The 26,678-nt window shown below is 41.7% G+C and overlaps 2 protein-coding genes across 2 annotated transcripts in view; one reads left to right on the forward strand and one right to left on the reverse strand.

Annotated features, from left to right (window-relative positions):
* Positions 1-967: 967 nt before the first annotated feature.
* GABRA5 (gamma-aminobutyric acid type A receptor subunit alpha5) overlaps positions 968-26,678 on the reverse strand; it is a 58,278-nt gene continuing 32,567 nt past the window's right edge. The window contains exons 7-10 of the mRNA XM_069876112.1: positions 10,965-11,108; positions 5,079-5,231; positions 3,470-3,681; positions 968-2,509 (exon numbers count right to left, since the gene is read on the reverse strand). Of these exons, the coding sequence (XP_069732213.1) occupies positions 2,207-2,509; positions 3,470-3,681; positions 5,079-5,231; positions 10,965-11,108 (812 nt within the window). The 3' untranslated portion in view covers positions 968-2,206. The remainder of the gene's footprint in view (positions 2,510-3,469; positions 3,682-5,078; positions 5,232-10,964; positions 11,109-26,678) is intronic.
* Positions 9,163-26,678, forward strand: part of GABRB3 (gamma-aminobutyric acid type A receptor subunit beta3) — a 193,053-nt gene continuing 175,537 nt past the window's right edge. Inside the window, exon 1 of the mRNA XM_069876090.1 lies at positions 9,163-9,555. Within this exon, the coding sequence (XP_069732191.1) occupies positions 9,455-9,555 (101 nt within the window). The 5' untranslated portion in view covers positions 9,163-9,454. The remainder of the gene's footprint in view (positions 9,556-26,678) is intronic.

Raw genomic sequence — 26,678 nt, forward strand, 5'->3', positions numbered from 1 at the left:
GACAGCCGACTGAACATGAGCCAGCAGTGTGCCCAGGTGGCCAAGAAGGCCAATGGCATCTTGGCTTGTATCAGAAACGGTGTGACCAGCAGGTCCAGGGAGGTTATTCTCCCTCTGTACTCGGCACTGGTGAGACCGCTCCTCGAATCCTGTGTTCAGTTCTGGGCCCCTCACCAGAAGAAGGATGTTGAGGCTCTGGAGCGAGTCCAGAGGAGAGCAACAAAGTTGGTGAAGGGGCTGGAGAACAAGTCTTACGAGGAGCGGCTGAGAGAGCTGGGGTTGTTTAGCCTGGAGAAGAGGAGGCTGAGGGGAGACCTCATTGCTCTCTACAACTACCTGAAAGGAGGTTGTAGAGAGGAGAGTGCTGGCCTCTTCTCCCAAGTGACAGGGGACAGGACAAGAGGGAATGGCCTCAAGCTCCGCCAGGGGAGGTTTAGGCTGGACATTAGGAAAAAATTCTTCACAGAAAGGGTCATTGGGCACTGGAACAGGCTGCCCAGGGAGGTGGTTGAGTCACCTTCCCTGGAGGTGTTTAAGGCACAGGTGGATGAGGTGCTAAGGGGCATGGTCTAGTGTTTGATAGGAATGGTTGGACTCGATGATCCGGTGGGTCTCTTCCAACCTGGTTATTCTATGATTCTATGATTCTATGAAAAGAAGATACACAAGAAGCCCAGAGAGCTCCCCAGTCCTGGACCAGTCCCTCACCTCAAAATGAAGCATCAACTCTCCTTTCTGCCTCAAGCAAAACATAGGACTGATGCTCCCTAGCAAAATAGTGCCTAATACCAAAACATCCCAATTCACTGTATTCACTCAGTAGGTACCTTTCTGAGCAACAGTGAGGATGTGTCACGCATACACATATGACTGAGTGTGCGGATGTGTGATTTTTAATTCTTTCAGCTCTTCTGATGATTTTTTTGTCTCTCTAAAAGGATAACCAATATAAGAATGACATTTTCAATCAAATGTTGAATGCATTTTTTATTTAAACATTAAGATTAAATTACAAAAGCCTCTGGAACAAGGAAAGGATGCCAAGAGAAAAGAGCTGAAAACTCAGATTGCATTTTCTCATTCATTTTCAAAGCAAAACACATTGGCAGCAGCAAGGCATTTTATAGAAGAGTTTCAGATGGACAGCACAAAGACCTCTCTGTCAATATTGTCACTGAAACACCTTGCTGTCATGAAGCATATCTTTTTTTTTCTGATCACACCTCTTAATGTTGTCTGATTGGCTTTCACTGTGGGAAACAAGTAATAATTATTGCAGAATTGCTGTACTTCTTTCCTGTTAATCTCTGCTAATATAACACAATCGTCTTCTTGGGAAAATGTCCAAACATAATTTACTTCATCCTAATAAAAATGTCTACTGCTGTTGTTAAAAGTTTTATTTGCACAAGTATGTTCCTAATCTATGTTAATTTCATGCAATATACCTTTAATTTTTTTAGTAAATACTGAAAATCATTCGAGAAAATTCCTTGGAGTGCAAAATCCAACCAAACTTCATATTTTCTTTTAAGGGCAAGATTCCACTACCTTTATTTACACAAATAGCATCCTGCTCCCTATGTTACTTCAGTGTAAGCTAGAGGCTTAAGCACTGAAAATCAACATAGCCCCATTAGCATTTACTGCACTGTATAAATTTCAAATGAAAATTGGGCCAAGCAGTTTTTTTCTGTGGAGTAATGCACTACCTATAACCAGTAAAGGTGCTCAAACATAGCCCTACACTGAATAATTTGGCACGTTTACAACTGGCGTTACTTAGTAACTTATCAGATGACAATAGTGGAGCTCTTCTGTAAAATATATGTTAAGCCTACAATTGTATGACTGTACATCTGAAGTATAAAAACCACGATATGTAGTACACTTCAACAGTTAAAAAATATAACTTACTTTGTTTGTAAACTATCAATGCAAGATACTCAGCAGCAAAGAAGCCATGTTCAATGTCTTCTGATCTTTTCTAAAGATCTGTTGCTGTAAGTAATATAATCGTCTCTGAAACATCTGAGGTTACATGTAGAAACAATCAAGGCATTATTATTTGTACATATTATTAAACATGCAAAAAACTTCCTGAAGAATATTGCCCAAATGTAGAAAGTCATCTGGATCTCAAATTTTCCTTGGTAACATCTGCTTTGTAAGTATGGCTCACATGTGGCTTTAAGAGTCCTTCAGTTTATTTTTGAGAATTGGCACCTTTAATAACAGGCTCCCTATTCAAATATGTGGCCCAGTAAACTAAGTTAAAAGTTCCAAATAGCACTGGAAAAATTATCCGGGACATTTTGTCAATCTTACTGATGCTGTTGTAAGTCTTTTTGCTTTCAGCAGGCTTTTCTTCTGCAGCCTTCACTGGAGCAGATGTGGTGTGTGAGATGACAGATGGGGCTGAGTCCTTTGGCATGTTTGGTGCGGGGGTCATTTTCCCAGTGCTGTAAGTATTAGTTGATTTATTTCTCAGCATTTCACGTTCTTTTTTCTGCAGTGTAAGGAACAAAACATTAGACCACAGGAACAAAACATTAGACCACAGGAACAGAAAGCAGAAACACATTCTCAAGATGTTAACTCAAAAATCTAAGTACCATAATTAATCATGCTAACAAATGCCTCTTGGCTATTCCAACTTTGACTCCCAGACAGCTGTTTCTGCTTTGATTTTACAGCCCTTGCTCAGGCTAAACTTCCCCTGATGCCAGAGAAAGCTAAGAACAGCCATCCAGACCCAGATCCCACCTGGTGTATGCATTAGCAGCTTCTTTTGTCAAGGTGATGCAGTCCTGCACCTGCAGAGGTTGCTGCCCCATGGGCAGCTGCCAAGTTGTGAACCTCACCCTCCTGGCAGCAGCACCGAGTGCAGTGAAGGGCTCATTGTCCTGCTAGCTTGCCCTCTTTGTAATGGTCTTGTGAGATGCCTGCAGGTAAAAGCTATCTCTAGGGGATCATTTGCTAAGAGTCAGTCCTATTCCAAAATTGTAATTTCAGCTTGAAACTCAAAAGTTCTGTTTTCACAGAACTGCTTTTTTGTCTCTTTTTTTTTTTTTTTTTGATTGTGAGTACTATTGTGGGACCCTCAATAGCAGAGCTCCATGGGAGCTTTGTCATTTATTTGGGAGTGCTCTGAAGACATGTGTTTCATAGTATATGTCCGTGATCATCAGATGTTTGGTCACTGAAATCCCATGCCATGTATACTCAATGCTCTATACCCTTATGACAATTCCATTCCATATAGATGGTGGAGACTGATAGTCTGACTCTATGAAGAGAATGCAGCATTTTTTCCTCGTCAATGCTCCTCCATAGAAGGTGAAAGTATGTCATGAGGTAATTAAAGGCCTTTTCTCATGAAGAACCTGAAAATTTTCCATTCAGTTATTTGAACTATGCTGAGTACCTACTTTTTATTCTAGGTATTTAAAAAATGTAAGGTAAGCACCTTGATTTTAGCAGCTTCCAGCGCTTTTTTGCCATCCCATGCCCAACTCCTCTTGGTGAAATAGTTGACTGTTGCAAATTCAATCAATGCAGAAAATACAAAGGCATAGCAGACAGCTATAAACCAGTCCATTGCAGTAGCATAGGCCACTTTTGGCAAAGAGTTACGGGCACTGATACTTAAGGTGGTCATGGTGAGGACTGTTGTTACTCCTGTAAAGGAGGGTAAAAAAGAGGGAGAGATCAGTTTCGTGGCCCTTACAAGAACCCTAAAGAGTTATGAGCAGGACCTAATTCAGCACAATACCTAAGAGGCCATTACTAACTCAGTCAGTGTTTACATATTATGGTCTGAAAGAGCAAGATACTTCGCTCATCATGAAAAAAATATAAGCTTCTGCCCTCAGGTGTTTACTTCTATGGTGTTCTGTTTATTTCTAGTTATAGTGTATCTAAATAAGTATTTTTAAGAGTAATGCAAACCCAGCTGTTACATAAACCAAGGCTTACTGGTATTTTATCCCTGTACACTGATGCATGGTATATATAGAGTGTCCCTCATTAAGTGGTGCATAATAAAATCAGTGAGCAGCCTGTTTAGCAGTAACTGCCTTAATAAAGCAGAACTACTGATTCTAGTTTCTCTCATGGATATTTTTCTATATGAAATTGTATGCCATTATTAATTTCCCCGACCACAGCTTGTCCTCTCCCATAGGCTGTAAGTTACATAGCTGCCACTACTTTCCCCTGTGGAAGGATGCTATCAATAGGATAAAATTCAGCTTACAGTTCTAGCTTTGTAAACCTAGCATGTAAACCACTGGTCAGCAAAGTGATGCTGGTAGCTGTGTTGTCCCAATGCAGCATGCTGAACTGATTTTTGATCAAATATGATGACTGATTTCAGTACATTTGTATAGAAGGATTACTCTTTTAAGAACAGCTGAACCAAATTTTACATAATAAACTGTTCCCATTCCCCTGATTTTTCATTTAGTGAAAATTCTGTATTTCATCAACCTTTACTCAAGACTATGCTTATTTTCTGCAGTCTTGTACTGATAAATCGAGTCATTTAAGGACCCTGAAGGGTTTTGTCATGACAGCTGTAGTAAATACACATTTTCTAAAGGCAAAATCATATTAATTTGTTTGATGGTAATAAAGATAATTGTCACTAATTAACCTCTACATGGTTTCCCCAGATGAACATCTTAAAACATAGATAAACAAAATGTCTTGAAGTTGAATGTGTTCCAAATGCTTAGCTAGTGTATACATAGTGAATACAATAATATGTATGAGTTTTTTTGTTCTAAACCATCCAATATTTCACCCAAGTGGAAATAAAAAACAAAACAAAACTGTTACTTCTGTTCTTAACCTTCATAAAACTGACTCTTGAGCAATTTCTGTTATAACTTGACCAAAATACCCCAGACACTATTTTTAAATTGATATTGAGTTTACACTGGAAGAAAATAAGGGAAGATCTAGAACATCTCAAGCAGAAATACATATTAGAGCACTGTGGTTTTATTTCAGCAAATCACTTCCAGACGCCAGACCAATCCTTCCTGCATGCTGGGAGAAAGTGGGATACTCACCAAAGACAGTCCTAGCAGGGACAGATTCTCTGTTTAGCCAAAACGACACTTGTGATAAGATCACAGTCATAATACAAGGAAGGTACGTCTGGATGACAAAATAACCGATTTTTCTTTTCAGATGAAAATGGGCTGTCATAATAGTATATTCACCTAGAAGGAGAAAAATGCATATGTGGGTAAAATAAGGGAGCTTTACCACTTTAGGGACTCAAGCAGGCCAGCTCCATCCCACTACGTGAGGATACCATTCAGCTATTCTCAATTGCATTAAATATGTCTGGATTTCTACTCTGTGGAAAACCAGGACTTGAGACAGAGGTGCTTCTAGGTCTGTTAGTCTTTGCATTCAGCCCGCTAAAAGCAGAAGACAATGACTGACTGCTCCTAATGCACTGGAAAGCTGTGGTTCTTTCATGCACTTGGGTTATCTTGATGTTCACAAGCTTAAACAAAATAGGTTGCTGGCACTGCCTGAGTCTTGCCTGGTTTTGACTCAGTCCTACAAACTGTCTTATTGGAGTAACAATTAAGGCTGTCTACCCACAGAAACCTGATTTAGCAGCAGGACTTAACCTCATTAAGGGCCACTGTTACTGCCAAGCCTTGTTTCCAAGAATGAGAATGGATCCAGACACTCCTGCACCACACTTTAGGGATTGCCTGTCCCAGAATCAGTGCTGCAGAAAAACAGGGGACATGGGTTAGTGGTGGACTTGGCAGTGTTAGGTTGACAGTTGGACTTGATGGTCTTAAAGGTCTTTTCCTATCTCAGTGATTCTATGATTCTATAAAACTGCGGATTTGCACATGGATCCTGGGAGGTGTGGTTGGTCTGAGTACCCAAGCCCATCAGATTGCTTTTCCAGGAAAAAAATCTCCCTAGTGCATGCAGTTTTCCTAGAATTTGGTACATATTAGCCCTTGGAAAGAAAATCTGTTGCAGGACAGATTCTGCGCCATGTCTTGTCCACTTATGCAATTAATATTGTACTGCCTGCAAGTGGAGAATTCCCTGAAAACTGCCACAGCAGTGCTAAATTCCATGTCTTTTTCATATGCCAAATTCACAGCATTGCCTTAATCTGGCTTTTGTCAGGTCCTCTAAATTTCAGTGAAAGCCTAAAAAAAGGCACTCCAAAATCAACAGACCAGCTGTCACCTTCCCTAATGTTTCAGAAAAAAATCAAAACTTAAATGGTTCTTTCAGACTGTTCCTGTAAAATCATATAGTTGTTACTGAAGGCTATTCATTGATGGCAACTGCTCCCCAAAGCCAAATTCTTGCTAGGTAATAACAGGCTTGCGTAGGAAAAATAAGAGTAAAAAATGTAAGAATAGAAAACAAGCAGCCCCTTCAAACCTTAATAGATCTCCACTCACACTGATATAAAATTAATCTAAAAGCATGCATCATTCAACTGGGTACAGATGAATCAGAGTAATGCCTGTTCTGAAAGATGTATTGTCCTCCAAGAATAAAACAAATAAAGCTATAATCCCTGTTGCAAGACCTGACTGTTAGTCTCTATAGACCAGCCATAAAAAGGAAAATATATAACATGCTGATTCTGCTTTAAGTGAATAGCTCAAGTTGAGCTGCAGCCAGCATTGCTAAGCAGTTAGATTTAGCAGATTATTTCTAAGTGACAACATGGCTAATTAGTGAAGAACAGGTCTACAGTGAAAGGGTTTCTGCAGGTAGAGCTGCATTAACATGTTATGCTAAAGGAGCTCCGTTATTCTGGAAGTCTACAGATCTTGTTTGTTCTGATGATTTTAGACAAGAAAGACTGGAACAGCACAGAAATACCTTACCTGACAGCCTGCCTTAACCTTTATAACTTTCTTCTGGAATGTGATTATCTGGTGAGATGCTTCCCATCTCCCATGTGGAGATGGACAGGGAATGCTGTGAAACTGTTGAGAAAACCCCTACAAAGCAACATCTAATTATCTTTCATGTAGTGTAATTTTGAAAAAAGGGATGCTGAACATGCTGTGGTCTCAGGAGGAACCCCACTTGCTCTTTATTTAGGAGCATTCCGTTTCTGGATTACCCATAAAATATGCCAGAAGCAGCAGGGTCTATCTGCCTGTAATCTGTTTCTTAGTTGCTGCTGCACTGGGATGTGTTTGAGTCACAGTTTTCCTGCTCACTAAGGACTGACCACACGCATTATTCATTTTGACAGTAAGCTTGTGGAGTCAGAAAACCAAAAAAAAATATACACAGCTTCAGCAGAGCAACAGGACCCCCTTTTTTTCCTTTTGTAAATGCAGAAAATGAATGCTTACATTTGGATGGCACTCCACAGCTGATTTTTAACTTATCATTTCTTTAACCTATCAAAGCTCTTGTCTCCACTGAAATAATATCACCTTGATTTTGTAGTTGCTCTTCTTCCAGTTCATATCTTCCCCAATTTCCTACGCTGTCCCTTTCAAAAATGCCTATGCTAGGAATGATTCCTCCAGGAGACTTAAGAAAACCCCACAGCTTGGATTTTAATGCCCTGGGACCACTGTTTACAGTAAAGCTGAAAGCTGCCTGAGTTGGCCTTTTGTTTATATAGAACAAAATCCTGGCTCTGTTGGAGTGGCAAATCTCCCTTTTACTTCTGTAAGGCCACTATTTATCCTTAGACCATAAGCTTTCTTGAGCAAGACCTAATTTTTGTTATAGGTTTATGTAGCACTTAAAAGAGAATCTTGTTCCTGATGAGGTCGACTCATCATGGCACAAAAAAAATTTTAATAACAAATGTAGCGCTAATGAAAAGCCCTAGATCACAAGTAGCTGCATTATTTTTTTTTTTCACAGAGCTATGGACTGTGCTGCTGCGAGTCTTAAGTGTTTATGGTTTAAAAACCACTATTTTTTCAGTATCTAGATGATAGATACTGGAGATGACGCTTACAAATTTTCTAGGATCCTAAATGAATTTTTCCATCACCATTATGCTGGGATTCAATAGAGTATTTCAATGATGATGGAACAGCCCCCAGGCTTGTTTATCTACTGGACATACCTGGACTCAGGTGTATGAACAACTGTTCTGGCAAAATCCTGATGTTATGTCTGTAACACGGCTTCCCTGACCGTGCTGACATTCAGAATATTTTGGCCCCTGAGAAATGCGCATGTCCTTTTTATAGTAATGCAGGGAAATGTTGTATCTCAAGGAAAAAAACAAACTATTTGATGAAAAGCAAAGGGCTGAATTCTTCGTTTATTATTTAGGCTTTGGATATTTCAGAGCTCAGGCTCCAGCTGGCAGAAGATAAAAGACTGGAGTTTGGTTTTGTTTTGTGGCACTGCAGATCCTAAGTCAGCGATGAGAGATTCTGGGTATGGAGAACAGAGGTGGCCAACCATTAGTGGAAAGCAGTTTGGACCCAAATCCCATATCTGATTGTTTCCAGCACTTACACTACCAGGACATAACAGATGCTGGGCCTGTTGAAAGCAGTGTGAATAGTCCAATATCCTCTCTTTTGTGAGAATGGCATTTGGGGATCTTAGCACAAAAAAAGCCCAAACAGGTGGCACATGTCAGAGCTCTTTTCTGTGGCATGGCTAAAATGTTCCAAATTTTAAGACTGGCTGGTGAATTGAAAGTGCCAAGATGTCTTTTCTGACAGCTAAATTTAGCAGCTTGCCTACAAAATCAGCAGAATCCCAAAGGATTGATGCTGGTCCAGCATTTCCATTAAAAAAAAAAAAAAAGAAAGAAATCTGTTAGGAAGGAGAGCATAAAGGTCCTATGACATACACAGACATTTTGCCTATGCAGCTGCAAGGGCTGTGTTGTTTGGTGTGTCAAGAAACCCACAAAAGATCCAAGGACTTAGATTTGTGCAATAGCTATTTGTTTTTTTCTTTTCCATGTTGAACAATTCAGTAGAAGAAAGAAATGTCTTAGACGGCCCTTTTTAAGTAACCCTGATTACTGGCCTCCTATGAGCCTGATGAAGTCCAGAAAATCCATCACTGACTGATGCTTTCCCTGTGCAAAATCGGATTTTTGTATTTTGCTAATCCCCAGTTACAATCTGTGTCATGCTCTTTGTGATCCACCCTGCAATCAGAATCCAGCCAGCCCAGATGTAACCCGGGACATTAATATAAAATCTTGACATTGGAAAACAAGCATTTATTAGCCTAAATCTTCTGATACAGGAGGGAGGTTGTTATTGGGCAGAAACTTTGGGATTTGTCTGAAGAGTTCCCTGTTTCCTTGGGCTAAGGAGTACAAGGAGATTTCACAGGCAAAGCTGCAAACTGGAAGTGGCCTGGAGCTGACACGCTGGAGCGCGCACTGCCTGGGCTGCGTGGTTTTCTTGCTTTGAGGCACAGGACAAGCTTGTAGGAGATGTCCCAGTACATCCTCTGGATCTTTTTCTTGGCAACGATGAAGGCAAGAGGGGAGCTGCCTTTCATTGCAGAAAACAACGCTGCTATGATGGTAAACTGGTAAGGAAAAAAGCGTCTTTGCTTTTTAATAGGAGATAGCATACTTGTCCTTTTCCTGCTTCACGGGCTGCTCTGACTTGGTCTATACACTTATTTTGACCCTAGATATCTTTGCTTTAGCAATAGTTTTGTCTCCTTAAATGGGGAAAGGGAAGGGATGACTCTCTATAGGACTGAGATGGTGGTTGTGTTTTGTGGCTACCCTGTACTGCCCAAGGCAAGCTTTCCCTCACTTTGTGTCCTGCTTGGACAGCAAGCAGCAAGCTCAGCTGCCCCAGTTTATTTGCTGAGTCTGGACAGTTTGACCAGAAAGCTCTACGTGCCTTTGTGTTTCGGTCCAATTTTGTATGTGACCATACATGTATTTTCACACCTCCTAAATTTCCCCTGGAGAGTTCACAGGTTCCTGACTCGATCTATGCATTAACCTCTACAGTCCTGCCTTCAGCTCAGCACCCATCATTTTTCCCCCCGGGGCACAGTGCTCCACCAGAAGCCTCTGCTGTGCTTTGCCAGCAGGAATTGTTCCCTGCAGCATCACTGCGGGGTACAGATTGCCCCCTCTCCCCTCCCCAAGCCCCACGCAACGGTGAGCGGCAGGAATTCCCATCACGGCGGGCTATTCTGTTTCCATGCTGGGTGCCACTAATGCTCCACAGACGAATGGATTGTGTAACCTGGTTCAGCCCTCATCCTGCCGAGCCCACGTGAGCCCTGTCCCGGCCTCGACCCCCCCGGGGGTCCCCCCGCCAATGCGCTCCCAGGGTTGCCCTTGCGTGGGAGCCTTAAGAAGCGACGAGGCACAGCTCACGTGGTGGCCCTGCCTGGGATTAAAGCTTCTTTGCCTCCCTAATGCTGCCACATCTGGCGCCTCCGCTTGCAGCCCGGGGAGGAAATGGGAATCCTCGGGGTTTGCACCTCCTCTGCAGCCACGTGGGCTCTGGGACACGCTGCGAAGCCACGCCAAAGCCCCCAGCCCTGCCCTGCAAATCTTTTCCCCCCTGGATGGTTTCATCGAGCAAATAATTTTAAAGCGATGATTGAAACGGGTCAAATATGTGAGTGGTGTTTGCCTCACAAGGGGCTTCCTCCCATGGGGAAATAAGCCGGCAATAGTGCTGGCAGCCTCAGCGAAGGCAGTCGCCAAGCAGATGCTGGTGGCTTCTCCAGTGCTCCCATTAAATGGCAGGGCTTTGGATGCATCTTCAGCTACAGCACCTAAGAGCCAGCATATAACTCTCTCAGTGCTTCAGTGTCTCTGCTAAGTAAGCAGCAACTTGCGCAGGATCCCCCTCGCACCCCACATCCCACCGATGCTTCCCTGGCCTCTTTGCAAAATAGCAGGAGCCAGAAGACCGTCTCTTCTGCTCCAGCTATCCGCAATAATAGGGCAGAAATGCTCTCCCTACCTGTACTGGTGCTGATGTTTTCAGTTCCTACAGTTTGTCCCATCAAGTGGTACTGGTTAAGTCGTGAACCATCTTCGGCCACCACCACAGACGTTGTGGTGCTATTAGTCCACACATAGATCACTTCAGAATTGGGGTAAGCATCTGTTGACAAGGGGTAAAAAAATACACAGATGAGTAAAACACAGTGTACCATTTTAGTGGATCCTTAAATGATAAATAGTGAAGAGAGGGAAGAATGGAGGAGTAAGAGTGAATGGAGAAAACCAAATAAAGATGATGTAATCATGCTCCCATATGCCTAGCTCAAAAAAAATATTCAGGTTGAAGCCTTCTGTTATATTTAACAGATGTGTGAGATGGTTTATCAAAGGCTGGAACCACGGAGGTATAAATATAACGCATCACAACCACTCAATTTGGGGAGGAGCAGCTCAGAACCATACTCATGTATCTGGTGCCTCAAGAACCCCAGCATGCTGCAAAAGGCATTTTTGCTGATTTCTTCCCTTAAAGGGATTCAGACACCTGAAGTGCCTGAACAACAAGGACCTTCTGCGTTTCTTCCCATCTCCAGGATAAAATACTAAGTGATGCCATGTGCAAGTGCAGGGTCTGAGGTGTTCGGGCTGACTTTGGGATACGTACATGTGGGTGAGGGGGTAGGTCTTGCGTGCAGGGGATGGGTGTAGATAAGAAAAGCTGGGATGGGAGTGCCTGTGATGCTGAGGAGCAGAGACAGGATTCAGGGCTGAGACTGCATGAAGGAGAGCAGGACTGGGCTGGAGGTGGGAGATGCCTAGCAGAGTAAATGGGTGGTGGTGTGGAAACACCTGGAGACTTGGAGATGCAAATGTGATAATATTTCTCTCGCATTCATTTAGACGTCCTCGGGAAAAAAAGGTGATGGCAGTACTGCCAACTCATTCCTTACTCTATAAGATTGCTGTTATTTTTGATGTCCTAATACCTGGAATAATTTGCCTATTATGAGGGAATCTTAGTTTTATTTTAGAAAGACAGTCAATGATGGTTTTATTTTTAAGCCTTTTCTGAAGATAGTGTCAGAAAATCCAGGAGCTGGCTACACTTTCAAATATGTCTTATTTAATTCAAGTAGCTTTCACACTTCTTACAACACCTCGATCATTGGAAGTTTTCAGGTAACATTACTGCAAGCATGTTACAGTAGGCTGGAGTTCCTTGTACTAAAATCTCTGGAAAGCAGACAAGATTTACTCTCCAAATAGGAGGTGAAAAGCAGGTAGAGTTGGAACGGTCTGAAGTCAAAACTAATATCTCACCTTCTGCATTCCGTAACTTGTAAGTTGGGGGTGCAGGATATTTCTTTCTGGGAAAACTCACACCCTAGTTCAACGTAATCTGTTCAGGAGGCAACACATGGTGGCTTTCCAGGAAATGACTTGAGAGTCAGAGGCAAGAGATTAGCTTGAAGGACTATGAGCACTGGCTCCATCAGACTGTGAGTTTTGTTTGCTAGAGTTAGCAAGCTGTCTTGGAAAGCCATAGCTCCACGGAGGACTTAAAAAAAATCTCACAGACAGCGGATCAGTGTGAACTTCTGAGGCACTGCAATGGCAGGAAATATCCTAAGGTGGTCCCTGGATCCACACAACCAGGAACGTGAAGCAGAAAAAGGGAAGTGATTGCTGTTAGGATTAAGAGCTAATGTGTGCGCCACAATGAGCTGCAGATCACTTGGCAGCAGGGAAGTGCTGCCAGAGGCAGGGCACAAGGCTAGACACACCTTTGGTCTGACTGTTTATGGCTATTCATACATTGCTGTCCACACCTCAGAAAAGATATGGCAATAATGAGGACGGGGAGGGGGGGAGAGTTCAAAGGGTCACAAGTATCTCCAGGGACAGGAAAACAAGTCATGATTTGAAGCTTAAGGAGCTCAACTTATTTAGCTCACTGACAACAAGCTGAGACGTGACTCAAGCACTGAACATAGATACTTGCATACAGAAATCTAAAACCAGGAGAACTTCTTGTAATACTGGCAAAAGGAAAAGAAAAATGGTTTCAGGCAGGCTCAGATGAATAAAAGGACACAATTTCCTAACTGGTGGGGGGGGATGTAGTTAAACAATGGATAACCTTCAGAGAAAAAAATTATGGACTACTGTCAACAGAAAGATAATGATAAGTTGAGATTTTTTTTGTCACATATCTTACAGTCATTGCTGCTGTACTCATGGCTGGAGCTGATCCAGGGTTTGCAAGCTGAGGATCTACAAATCCTCCATCCATTGTTAGTCACAGCCATGCAGGACTGCCCACACGCCTTCCATGTGCTTGTATTTGTAGCTATGCAGTAAAATTACTGTAATTACACCTCATGATCCGCTTTGAAAGTAAAAGAAGGAATGCCATCCCTATTTCAAAATATTTGCATCACAAAAAGGGATGGAATTTCACCTTCCCTTTAGAGCTGAGATACTTTCTCATCTCAGAGATGATTACAAGTCCACAACATGCTGTAAATAATTCCAAATTCTGGAGAAGGCAAGTAAGAGAAGATGGATCATTTTAAAAAGGTGCTGCAGAAAGCCCTCCATTTAAATGTTTGTCTATTATTTGTTGTTCGCGTGCCGATATACCCAGTAAGTGCTGGATTCATGTAGACAGATTTGGGATTGTCAGAGAATTTGATTTTTATCTATATTACTTCCTAATTCAAAATAAAAAAAAAATTTGACTTCTTGTTGGAATGATCCAGATGTATGCCATCTCAGCAGTTCCCCATTACTGCAAGGATCCTAGGGACAGGGATAATTGTTTTGTCCTGTTTTCTGCCAACAACACACAATAATTCAGCCTGACTAGATGTTTCCCAGTGACAGCACTGTAACTGAATTTCACTGAAATTGCTGCTACACAGGAACATAAGCCTGTAAGCCTTAGCAAGTATTCTTTAGTTTTCTGCTTTTCCTAGTCTTGAGGGTCCTAAAATAAATCAGCATGTCGGCTTTGAATTTCAGCCTTTACTAGGTATTTAAACACATGCACCGATACAGAGTTGGAGAAGTATGGAGAAGTATGGACAGTAAGGAGAAACCCAGTTCCTCCTCCTGTAAAAAAATATCTATAATTCAGACAGAGGCCAGAAAGTGCCACAACTCCACCGATATTTCACAGGTATGCCCAAGCAATACTTTGTGAGGTTGCTTTCTTTCAAAACCATTGCAGGGAAGGGAGGCTGCCCACTTGAGGCCAGTCTCTGCTTGGGAGGGAGACTCCAGCCTGCAGGTCCTCTCTCACAAGAAAATATCTATTTTGAGGCTACAAGACAGAAAGTTGTGCCACTGTCTCACCAAGAGCAGAGTATCTATGGGAAAAGGGAGAATAGACTAGCTAGAAGAGGTTTTTGTGCAGGAGAAGGGTGGTTATGACCAGGCCCGTAAAACACAAGAGGGTGACAGTTGTGTCCCTGCAGAGCCCAGTGCAAATCCATGCAACCTGCTCTGATTTCCCCCTTCCCCCCCTCAGAAGAAGTCTGCCAAATTAGGAATAGGACGAATTGACCTCAGGAAAGACATATTCTATTGTGGTGGATCACATATATGATATGATCCTCATCTATCTTCCCCAGAAATAGTAATAATACATATATATATATACACACACACACACGCATGGTCTGTGTTTTAAAAAGTTGCAATACAAGATTTTTTGCTTAGTGCATCCTTTCCTTACAATAGGCCATGCTCTGAATGCCTAAGCCTCCTTGGGAGAAAGAAGAATGGAGAAAATGGCAAAACACAAATTTGAATTTCAAAAGATACAGCCACCCACTTAGTGCACTCACACCCTTGAGAGAAAATTCCAGCTCTGACAGGAGACAGCCACCCCATGTACTTTAGTGTAGCAGTTGAACTATCAACCATCTAATTTCTGGCCATCTAGGTAAACCTGCACGTGGATAAACCTATGTACTTGTAGCAGGTCTTGTAGAAATCTTCCTACTGTAAATCTTCTGCCATGTCTTCCCAGAAACCTCAAACTCAGTTATCCCAAACTTGACTACAAAAAGCTCCAGCTCTGCTGCTGATAACCCATGCAGTAGAGTTAGGAACACTCACATTAAAAGCTGCAAGTGTGGGAGTAGTCTAGAATAATGTTATTTTGCTCTCAAGATAGAGCTGGTGCTAATGGAGAGATGGTATTATTAAATGTCGTACCAGATTGTGTAGAAACCCTCTTCCACTTACACAAAGCTTCCAGTAAGTTGTCTACTAGCCCTGCTTGCAGAATGACAGAAGAACTTCAGCTCATGCTTCCTAGAGTTATAAGAAAGGTTTGCTGCTGATAAGGGAATATGGCCCTCATCTCCTCTACAGGCACACAGTGTGGTGACAAGAAGTCACCCAAAGGGTGACAGGAAAATGTAGTAGAAGCTTTGGGTTAGCAACCTCTGAGAATGCTGCTGGTATTACTGTAAAAGAAAACTGAAATTCAAAGCCACTGAAAATCCAAGTCAGAGTGCTTGGTGTTTATTCTACTTTAAGCAAGTGGGCTGCTTCTGTTTTTATGAATCCAAATAATAAACTTGGTGTTCTTTACAACAATTTTGTTGGCTTGCCAAAGAAAGGGGGAAGCCTTGTTAAATTATTCCCTCTTCTAAGCTCGCTCTTTCAAAAAGAATAAAAAAAAGTAGCAATTGAGCAGTTGAAATTTTAGTCACAGCTAAAATTACAGAGAGGTATAATGTTATTAAAAGCAAGCCAATGACAACAGACATTTACTCCTAGTGGACATTTGATAAATAACTGCAGGCTTATCACCTACTAGAACGATGAAATAAGTTATTTCTTCTCATATCTGTTTATTGATGAGCTGATTAACTTTTCTGTATTCTAATGTCCAATACACATCACACAGCATAAAAACGGTAGATATCACCTTTGCTCTTCTCCCACCCTCTTCCAGCTCTTATATGTCTGGCAAGGAAAGCATGCTATGGTTTTTCTTATGCCAGTGAACAGAGGACAGGGGAGTGACCACAGCCAAAATGCAGAAAGGAAATACATTAAGACAAGGTCTGACAAAGAAGAGCAGACAGTCGGTAAGACCTGGAGGAACTCTGCCATTCACCTTGGCACTGAGGGGTGTCCTATCTTCCTTGATTTTATTTGTGAATGAAATAGCATGAGCAGTGCAGCATCCTCCTGTATATTTGAAAAGCAGTCCACAAGCTGGGAGATATTTTCCTGCCACTGCCCCCACCACAGGGCAGTGGTGGCACCTGTGGCAACTGACAGACACCCTCTCACTCTCCCTTCTTGCCTTTCTTTCTCCTCCATATTGCAATAAGGTGGGGTGGGAGGGGGGAACATGCAAGGAAGGAAAGAAAAAAAAAGCGTTGCTTGGCTCCTTAAGTCAAATAAACTTAAAAGTGTATGGCTGAGTCCAAACTGAGTCTATGGGACCCAAATGTATTTCTGGGACTGATTTTTTCAAGTCATAACACATGAAAAAAATCAGTGCTGATACCTGCCAATAAGTTTTCATATCTGTATGACACAGCATGAAATAATACAGGAATAAAGGAATCCCTTCCTAAAACCCCCCTCAAATCCTTCATAGGACTTCACCAGAAGCTATAGAAGAGGTACCTGCATAATTATGTGAAGGCAACCTCTGAAATATGGGATCTGTGCATATGGGTGCCCACCCTGAAAGCCTGAGGTGCATTCCACAATTACACAAACCATTTATCCACAAACTATGGCTGGAACTTTTCTTTCAGAATTACGCTGGTCCAAGGCTGAATTAACTTAAAGAGATATTGTAGAAAGGTGAATTTTGGCTTGTTTTCTATTTTATTAAGTACAATAATGCCGACAGCCTTCATCATGATGATATTAAGTACATGCCACAAGATCATCAGACTGTCTGATCTTGGCAGTAATGCTTATCTCCATCAAAGCCTGTTGATTGTGAAAGATGTGCATAAATTGTCCGCTCTTTTAGAAGTTCTAATTACAATCTGAATACACATAAACATATATTCCTAGCTGATCTATCCATGAATGTATTTGACTCACTTAGAGGCTGTTAGACAACTCAACATAGATCTAGATTAACAACCTCTCAAAGACTTCTGCAGGCAGTAAACCACTGCTGCCACTAAGCCATCATGTATCAGCTTGAATTCTACGAGTCAGGTTTGGTTTCTTCTGGTTTGTTCACAAATAATTATTAATCCATTACCAAGCATCTGTCAACAGTTGTGTCTATGGAACCGAGGCCAAATTTGAGCTCTGTAACTGGAATTTTCCATTAAATTGAGTTGATAGGAATACATCGATATACAAATGAGATCACTCTATAGGAAGAACTCGTGGAAAAGAGATCTAGTAAAAATATAATTTTAAATACAAAAATAACAAGACATGGTCTTAAATATGCATGGACTGGGTGTAGGGGGAAACAGCTTTTAAGAACAGTGAAGTTATTAAAGTAAAATAGCAACTTAAATACTAAGAGAAATTTATTCACATATTCAATGATTAAGACCCTAAAATGAAGACTTTGCCATAGTGTGATGAATTCTCCTGGTTTGGGGAGAATTTGAGGATCATGGAAATTACTTCAGGGACTTGAAATCATCAGAATTAAGACTGATCATTTAAAATGGCATGAGTTCACAGCATATGGATAAACAGCATGCATGATTTTAAGTACTGTAATGTGTATAAATACATGAGATAACAAATTTGCATCACACAGAATCACCGAATGGTTGAGGCTCAAGGGCACCTCTGAAGATCAGCCAGTCCCAACCTCTGCTCATGCAGGGATACTGAAGGCAGGTTTTCCATGACCATATCAGGTTTTGGACATCTCCACAGATGGAGACTTCACAACCTCTGGCCAACCAGTGCTCAGTCACCCTCACCATAAAAACATGTTTTCTCATGTTCAGATGGAATTTAATGTTGTTTAATTTGTGCCCATTGCCTCTTGTCCTGTCACTGGGCAACACTGAGCAGGGCCTGGCTAGCTCTTCCTCTTTCCTTCCCATCAAGTCTTAATACAGATGGATACGGTCCCCTTGAGCCTTCTCTTATCCAGAATAAATAGTCCTAGCTCTCTTAGCCTCTTCTCATATGAAAGGCGGTCCACTACTTAAATGATCCTTATGGCTCTGCACTGGACTCACTACACAAAATCCGTATTTTCCTTGTACTGGGGAGCTCAGAATAGGACACAATGTGAGTAGAAATGAAATGCTCAGAATTAAAATTTTTTGGAATAGCACAATATCATTTGGAAAATGCACAACATACGAGGAGGAACTTGTTCATGGACGTGAAAAAAATTCTTATATGAAAACTGACAACAAAAGACAATAGGATATCATTGGCTGTGAAATGGGCAGTAGCAAGTCCAGCGTTACTAAGACGATCATTTCTGTCCTTCCAGATGATACAATAAAAATATAATTTGATAATATGGGCAGTATTTTATATCTTCTCCACATCTACAGTTTTATTTGATCTTGTTGTCACATTCTGCAGGGAATAGAATAGGATGTTCTGAAAAATGTGCCAGACAGGTCTTGAGAGGCTTGATAAGCAACAGGAATATCCTATACTGGTCATCACTAAAAAATAAAGCCCTAAGTTAGGTCAAAACGATTATAAGTCACCTCAGGAAAAGGTGGGAATAGGAATGTGATAGAAGTGTCTGTGGCTTGGAAATGAAATGGAAGCACTGACTGTCCCCACAAGGCTGCAAGACATAAAACTGAAGATACCTGTGAAATTAATTTTGAGACACACAGTTTTGTAAAAGCCATTTTCTTTGGCTTTTCAAAGCTAGCAACAAGCGGAAGGTCCTGCTTAATTTCTGAAGTTCCAGTACATGGGGGAAAACTCTAAATGTGACCTGACTTAGAGCTCAAAAATACAAAGCAAAATAAAAAAAACCCACCTTATGATTCTGCCTGAAAGCAGCTTTGTGATTATGGAGGTGTGATTCATGATTAGCATAGGCTGACTCCTTAAATACAATAAACTGACTATTTGCAAGCTGGTACACTAAATCACAGTCATACCAATGATGAATGTAACATGAATACTAATGAACTGTTGTCCTGATAATTCACTCTGACACAGTACTTTCACAAGAGCCCTGAGCTAGGAGCTGTGCAGAGGAATACAGAATGTCTCTCAAGAATGGTTGTAGAGACAGCATGGCACTTTGAGCAATGCCTCTTAAAGAGGTGTGCATATTTGCCACCACGCAGGCACCATCACCAGTGACAGTGTCAGTTCTTCCCTGCCCCATCCTGCTTGCTCAAGGGGCCACTGGGGAGCAATCAGGGTGCTGCAGCTATTCCCCAAGAACTGGGACTGTTGTGATGAGGACTGACTCCTTGCTGTGAAATCTGACAATATAGGCACCTGGATTAAAAACCACGCATGGCACATCAAATTGAGCTGTGTGTCCAGGGATAGCAGGTCCTTAGGATCCACTCAGAAAAAGAGAAGAGAAAACAAAACAGCAAAGAAAAAGTTTTCCCACGGGGAAGCCTGGAGCACTGAAAATGGCAACAGACATGCAGGTGTAGAATAGCGTCTTGCTCTATTTTCAGTTTTAGTGGTAGTTGTCTTGATCTAGAACTCATCTGAGAATTGATCTTACACCACATTTAATTGTGGCTACACGATGCTTTTCATATGGAACAGGTCAAAATCTGGTATTCCAGCCTCTGATGCTTTCTTTTTTTTATTGTTATGGCTGGTATAAATATCCAGTGCAAGAGAACTAGAGCAACAGAGCAGCAGGACGTGCTGGGATAACACAGAAAAATTTGAAATGTCCTGGGAGCTTTCTGACCCTATGTTGGTCTTTGTAGGCCAGGCATATGGTAATTCCAAACCAGTTGGCCAGTTTGAGCACTGTACTAACATTTAATGAATTTTGAATTTGCAATCACAATATTAGGCAGCTATATTAACTGCTTCATTAGCAAAAACAGCATGGACATGAGGAAGATGTTAGAGATTTAATTTACTTTTTGCAAGGCAAACAAAAGTATCCTCCAAAGTGTGACCGACACCATTACTCACTTTGCATAGCATCTTACTCTCTAAGCAATCTCAATTGCAGTGGTCCATTCATTTTGCAAGCTGCTGCTTAATATCAGCAAAGCTAATGTGATCAGCTCTCCAGGAATATCACTGGCGTTTCTTTTGAGAAATGTGGAGTGACATTTAGAAAATATTCCCTTTGATCTTGTTGTGGAGGGTGTTTTCACAAATGTGATATTTTTGGCCACATCTAACATCATAGAATGAAACTGTGGCCTCACTGTAATCAATAGATGTTTTTTTCACCTCCTTGAAAGGCACCAGGAATTCACCCATCACAGGTAGCCTGTCTGCTGAGCTTACCATTCAGAGCTTCCTCACTTATAAATCAGTATGACCTGAAACCAGCCAAGAGTGACTGGGACTACCTGCAGAACTAAATATATTCCTTTGTTTCTGAAACTAGTCCCTTAGTGAAGAAATCTACAAATCTTAGAAGTACTGCTACATTAATAACACTGTGTGAATGTGTAATCAATATGTATGTAGAGAGAGCAGGCTGAAACATTATTATTCAACCACTTTAATACTGCTCTGAGACTGCAATCACTAGAACTTATTATCTACACTAGAGGTGCAGTCATCTGAAACTCAGAAGCCGGATTATAGACTCCTGCCATGGGAAGCAGTGCAGCCCTGTATTTAAGGAGGTAAAACCTCCCGAGTCTGTTGGTTCAAACTGCCCAACCTCAGTGATGGATTCAAGGCAGCTCTCTGAGGTGAGCTGTTGCTTACCAGAGGCACTGCCATTTGGCCTGCTGTCTGCCACAGCACTTAGGTGCATGTCCTCTCTTTGGGATTCGGCCCCTTCCAGTCATGGAGATCCAGGTGTAAAGGTGTGCATAGTCTCATCTTCCCTGTGCACAAGTAAAACAACTCCTTATCTACAGGCATCGGCTGACCTATTTCAGTCATCCGCTTTAGAAGGAGATTAACCTGAGCCTAAAAATATCTACTTCTGTCCCCTGACTATAAGAGGGTGAGAGTGATCAGCTCAGCTCTATATATTTACTCTTCACAAATATAAATTTAGGAGGGAGGAATCCCAGCTTTGCTGACAGATTTACCACTGGGATGGTTTCAGCAAAATGGCTAGCTGTGAGAAGACTTTCAGTGCGTATGATGCGGGAACGGCAGATAAACAGAAGGCTCTTAGGGCTTTCCTTCTTCCCACTCCTCCTTCCCTCATGTTTCTTCATGGAAGACAAAACAAAACATCTTTTTCCTTTGAAGAAGCTTGCTGAGCTGGGACTGCAGCAGTGCTAGATCACAGCTCTGTCTATCTTGGCTCTCTGTGTAGGGGAGGAGGCTACCATGGGATTCTGTAATGTAGAGGGAGGACTCCCTGGCCCACCAGAGCCTGAAGTGTCATGAGGGAGCTGCCAGACTGGAAATTGAAATCCAAGTTTCAGCAGCGCCTTTCAGCTCACCCTCCCTTCCCCACCCCCGCAAAAGAAAAAACCCTAGGCAAGTAATTTTGTCATTAATGTACTGCAGTAGCACTGGGAGGCTCTAATTGAACCTAGGGACCCATAATGACAGAAGCAATAAAAGCAGGCAATGAACCACTCTATCTTTGTTCAGAAGAGACTGTAATTGCTCTTTGCCTCCTTTACCCTCACCTGCAAAATGCAGGCAGCAGAGACCTAGTAACCTCACATCAGCATCATGAGAACAGTTTCAGAAATGCTTATGAAATGCTTACAAGCCATGGAAACAGCCACCTTAGAAAACAACAGCCATTAAAAATCTGGCTTTTAAAGCAGTATTTACCCATTTCTCCCATTTACAAATAATATACCATTTACCAGTGGTAAAACCCTGTGATCCATGGCTGGCAACCATAAGCCCTTTCTATGCTTTACGGGGCATTGTCTTTGCAGGTTTGCACCCAAGGGTCATTTGAAAGCTTAAGCACAGAGTTTCTGCATGTTGTTTTCTACTGCTGACAACTCAAATGGAATCACTGTTTTCCTATAATCAGGCAGTTCGCAGCCTTTAAATTTAAACTGAAATCTCCAGAGTGGGAAATGCATGCTGATGTTTGCATCATCAGCAAAGCACCTGGATCTTCACGCTGCTCCACCACAATGGCGTCTAGACTTCTTTCAGGCAAGATAAAAAACAACACCACTGGGTATCTCCATACCACTACTCTCCCCTGCCTGGGTTTTTATTTCCTGAAGCACAAAAAACCACCACTTGTCGAGCTTTTACCCCACAAAAAGCCTGATGTACATGTGCCACCTCCAGATGAAGAGGCTGCTCCCCAGGCAGGCAGCTCGCAACCTTTCAGCCACGGCTGCTCAAGGGGCTCTCTACTGCTGCTACAAAAGCTACTGCCCGTGCCTCTGGGAAGCACTCCTTATTGATATAAAAAGAGTTTCATTAAAGGCGATCCTGCCTGTGCAGGGGCTGCTCCAGGCTGGTAGGGAATCAAGACCTTGGCCACTGCACTTTGGCAGAATCTGCAGCCTGGGGTTAGCGCTGGCAGCAAGATGGATGGGGAAGACAACAGCTTTTTCAGATCATATGGCAAATACCCTGTGTGAGCAATTGTTCTTTCTGACTTTATTTTTTTTTTTTTTGTTCCTTTATAAAACTAAGGGGGAAAAACTTTCTGGCTTCTGAAGAGGGGATGACCCAGGCATAACTGATCCAGAGCTGGTCAGTGTTCACAGGAAAGCAATCACACACCAAGGGGACCAGATGGTAGCAAACACCATGTTTTTAATGTATTTTTAAAATTAGCTCTGTGCAAACAGTAACCATATATACTGACAAAGTCCTTGAAAAGTTAATTAATGACAGCAACTGCAAACACATTCTCTCCAGCGTTTTCTGGAAAGTCCTGAAATGTGTGTCCTTGTAATGGGTGAAAAGAAACTGACTGATCTGATCATTTTAGGGAGCTTTTAGAGAGGGCCCTTTGCCCTTTTGTCACACTGAAAGGTATCACTTCAACAGGAAACCTACCAGATGAGGAAGAACGTAGGGTTGTATTCATTTTCAAGTCCTGATGCAGACTAGGGTCCCATAACAATAGCTGCTGCAGAAACCTGCACCATGCAGTTCAGGCACAGAAGCCTGCATTTTAATTTCTAAGTAGGTTCCTATTAAGAAAGCTTCTTAGATCTCTAAAGTACTTGAATATTAGAGTATTTTCTTTTACACACCATGCTTGCTGAATGTCCCAGCCTTTGGGAACTCCCAGCTGCACAGCTCCACACTGACTGTGGGACACCATGCAATGATGCAGCTGCTGGCAGCACTCACTGCTCAAAAAGCTGGACTAAAGAGGTGTCCATATTGCTATAAATGCATATCTTAAATGAGTAGAATCATAGAATCATAGAATCACCAGGTTGGAAAAGACCCACCGGATCGAGTCCACCATTCCTATCAAACACTAAACCATGCCCCTCAGTGCCTCGTCCACTCGTCCCTTAAACACCTCCAGGGAAGGTGACTCAACCACCTCCCTGGGCAGCCTGTTCAGTGCCCAATGACCCTTCCCGTGAAAAATAATAGTAAGGGCTATGTTGCAAGGTGTAAGTGTCTATTGGTATAACCCACACTACCCAATGCAGGAGGAACAGCTCAGTTCATAGAAGATTCTTGCAGAAATTATAAAGTCGTATCTATACCAAAGAACCCTACTGACTCTCATTAGGTTCCACTGAAAAACGGGACTTGCAGCAGAAATAGCTAAATACCTAGGAGAGATACAAAAGCTCCCCAACAACCTAAGAAAGACCTAACTAACCTACAGCAGTGACTGCTTCTTCTGAACAAAATGCAACAGAAATATGTACTTCTGAGCTAGCGATGTAAAGAAAAAAAGACTTCTAAGTTATTCTGACCAGGATACAATATACTCATCACAAAAACTAGGAACTTTTAGAATATTATTCATCTCATCTTTAGCACCTATTAAAAATAGTTCTAATGAAACACACTATAGAAGTACTTATTCCATTCAGTGGCTGTAAAGGGAGTCTAGATAACTAACCATGACATATTTGTCTATCTAAATATATCAGAGATCCATCCTGCCCATTTTCCAAGGCTTTGCTGTCAATGCAGGACTTCCGACATGAGCCAAACCACCACTTCTGAACTAAAAAATTTAATTTTTTAAACAATGCAGCCTCACAAATAGTCATGTGTCCACAATTTCAAGGAAACTACAGGCAGTTAACAGCAATACTGTTAGGTAGGCTCCACCTGCTCCACTCATTCTAAGGGTTGCATGGAAAATTAGTTCAGGCTAGATGCCTATGCTTTACTAGCTAAACTTAAGTAAAATTACACACCTGGTCCAAGCTAGTTGTCTAAACTTCCTGTATGATGCTGCCAAGAGCATCTCTTTCAGCACGTCTGGAGACCTTGCTTCTGAACAGCTGAAATTTAGGGAGAATTCCAACCAAAGTGGTGGTTGGTAAATGGTGGTAACATAGGGCAGGAGGAGTGAGCAGAGAAATCTGTCAAACATCTTAGAAACACTGAATTTTAGCATTCACTTAGCTCCACATTATTTTAGTCATTCAGATGTTCATTGCAATTGAGGTGTCTAAGTATGCAGAGATAAACCTTAGGAAAATGTAAGAGAAGACGTTAACATGAGCATGCAGGAAAGGAGTAAAGCTTCTATAAACTGCATAAAGGCCAAAGCTGTAATTTCTGTATTAACTGGATTTGACTTAAATTGCAAAATCACAACTTAGTCTTGAATTTGGCTGCTCAGCATTTCACAGAGCCTCCCTGTCTCCCTCCAGATGCCCTTTCATAAAGAAGGCACTAACACTTTCCAGCAGAGTCAACAAGCCATACTGCCTATCTCTGCTCTCAGGAATGGACTCAGGAACCTCTTTTGGCCAGCTGATAGAGATGAGTAACAGATAAGTTCTGCCTCTACATGTGAGATGGCAGTTCCAGCTCTCCCTGGCAGCAACTCAGGAAAACCAACCGAAGTGCCATTTGCCCTTTTCAGTGTCTCCTAAAAATTACATTTGTCTTTATTATTCATTTAATTATATTCTTATACAAGACTTTTACCCATAAGTTTTGAGAGACTGAACACAGTCTTTATCATGTTTTATTAAACCAGAATTAGAGCCTATTTGGAGGGTCCTTGTTTTGAAGTTTTTCCTTCCCCACTGCCGTTATCCTGCAGCTTCCCAGGTGCTAACTAGGGAAAGCACAAAATCAAGAACCCCCTGTAGGTCCCTTCACTTCAGTGGTATCTCAGTTAATTCTAAGCATTACAGAAAAACTTCGCCATCAGTGGAATTTTCTTATGTAATACTTTTTTTGAGAAATTTCTCAGCAGATGTAGGTTCATGGGTAGTTGGTGATCAGCGAGTGCCTTAATATTAAGTGTTGCAATAAAATCCTGGGGTACTGCTGAAGTTACTGTCTCCTCATTACTCTGATTTCACCAGCCTTCTCCGAGGAAAACAATTTGGCCATGTCTTCTGCTACAGAAATAGCCTGTGCATTTTCCTTTATCAAAGACCACAGCAGGCACTGTGACTCAGTCTGAGCTGTTAAAAAGGAAGATGTACATAACCACATTAACTACTTTCTTCACATGCTAAAAATTTCACTTAGTGTTGTTTCCTCAGAGTCAGGAAATTCCCTTTTTTGATCTACAGTGATCAACATTTGCCATCTACATGGCTGCATTAAGTTCATCAGGAATAAACACCAGGCCTGTTTTATACTGCTCATGAGCTAGGGGATCTCATTATTTTCAGAATATTCATCAGACTATATACTTTAAAAATAGTAGCGTTGTTTTTCAGCTGAGAGACTAGTGGGCAGCAGATTCATGCATTTATCTGTTCCACAATACAAGATCTGCTAACTACACGTACTCAGACACTGTGCCTTCAAGAAATCATTGCCATAAACAGACTCCACCTTACAGTATTTGACATTGTCAAAGCACTGGTTAACGTTCACTTAAAGCAATTAACTAATTCATCTTCAGGGCAACCCTGGGAGCTAGGTAAAACTGATATAGTTAACGCATGAGTAAAATGAGATTTAGGAGTTAAGTCAGTTGCCTGGACAGAGGCCTTCATGGTCTAGTGGATTAGACATCTGTCTCTTCAACCAAAGAAGTTGAGTCTAATCCTTTTTCTGACACTGATTTGCTGTGTGACCTTACAGAGAGTCAATTAACTTCTCTGCCTCAGCTGCCCTAAAGATAATGATGCTTACCTACCCAGTGACACATGGGTGTTTGGGAAATGTACTAAGTGATACTTTTAATGTACTCTTAAGGCCAATCAGTGGAAGAGGTGAAACATTAAAGCTCACTACCTTTAATGTTCTTGCTGTCTTATCTAACTCCTCTTCCCCATGCCAGAAATAGTGTGGGGGTAAGGAGGAATTTCTTAGGCTAAGATGCTAGCAAAACTGTGGCTGGCATCAGGAAATTTCACCAGAATCCTGTTTGATCAGGCTGATTTATTTAGAGTACAGGTCAGCACTTGAATTGCAGCAGAAAGTTTATTTTAAACTTGGCCATGGAAGAAACCAGCCTCCTTCCCATACCATCCTGAGGTAACGAACAAAC

The sequence above is a fragment of the Phaenicophaeus curvirostris genome, chromosome 1 (assembly GCF_032191515.1).
Source record: "Phaenicophaeus curvirostris isolate KB17595 chromosome 1, BPBGC_Pcur_1.0, whole genome shotgun sequence".
Classification (NCBI taxonomy): Eukaryota; Metazoa; Chordata; class Aves; order Cuculiformes; family Cuculidae; genus Phaenicophaeus; species Phaenicophaeus curvirostris.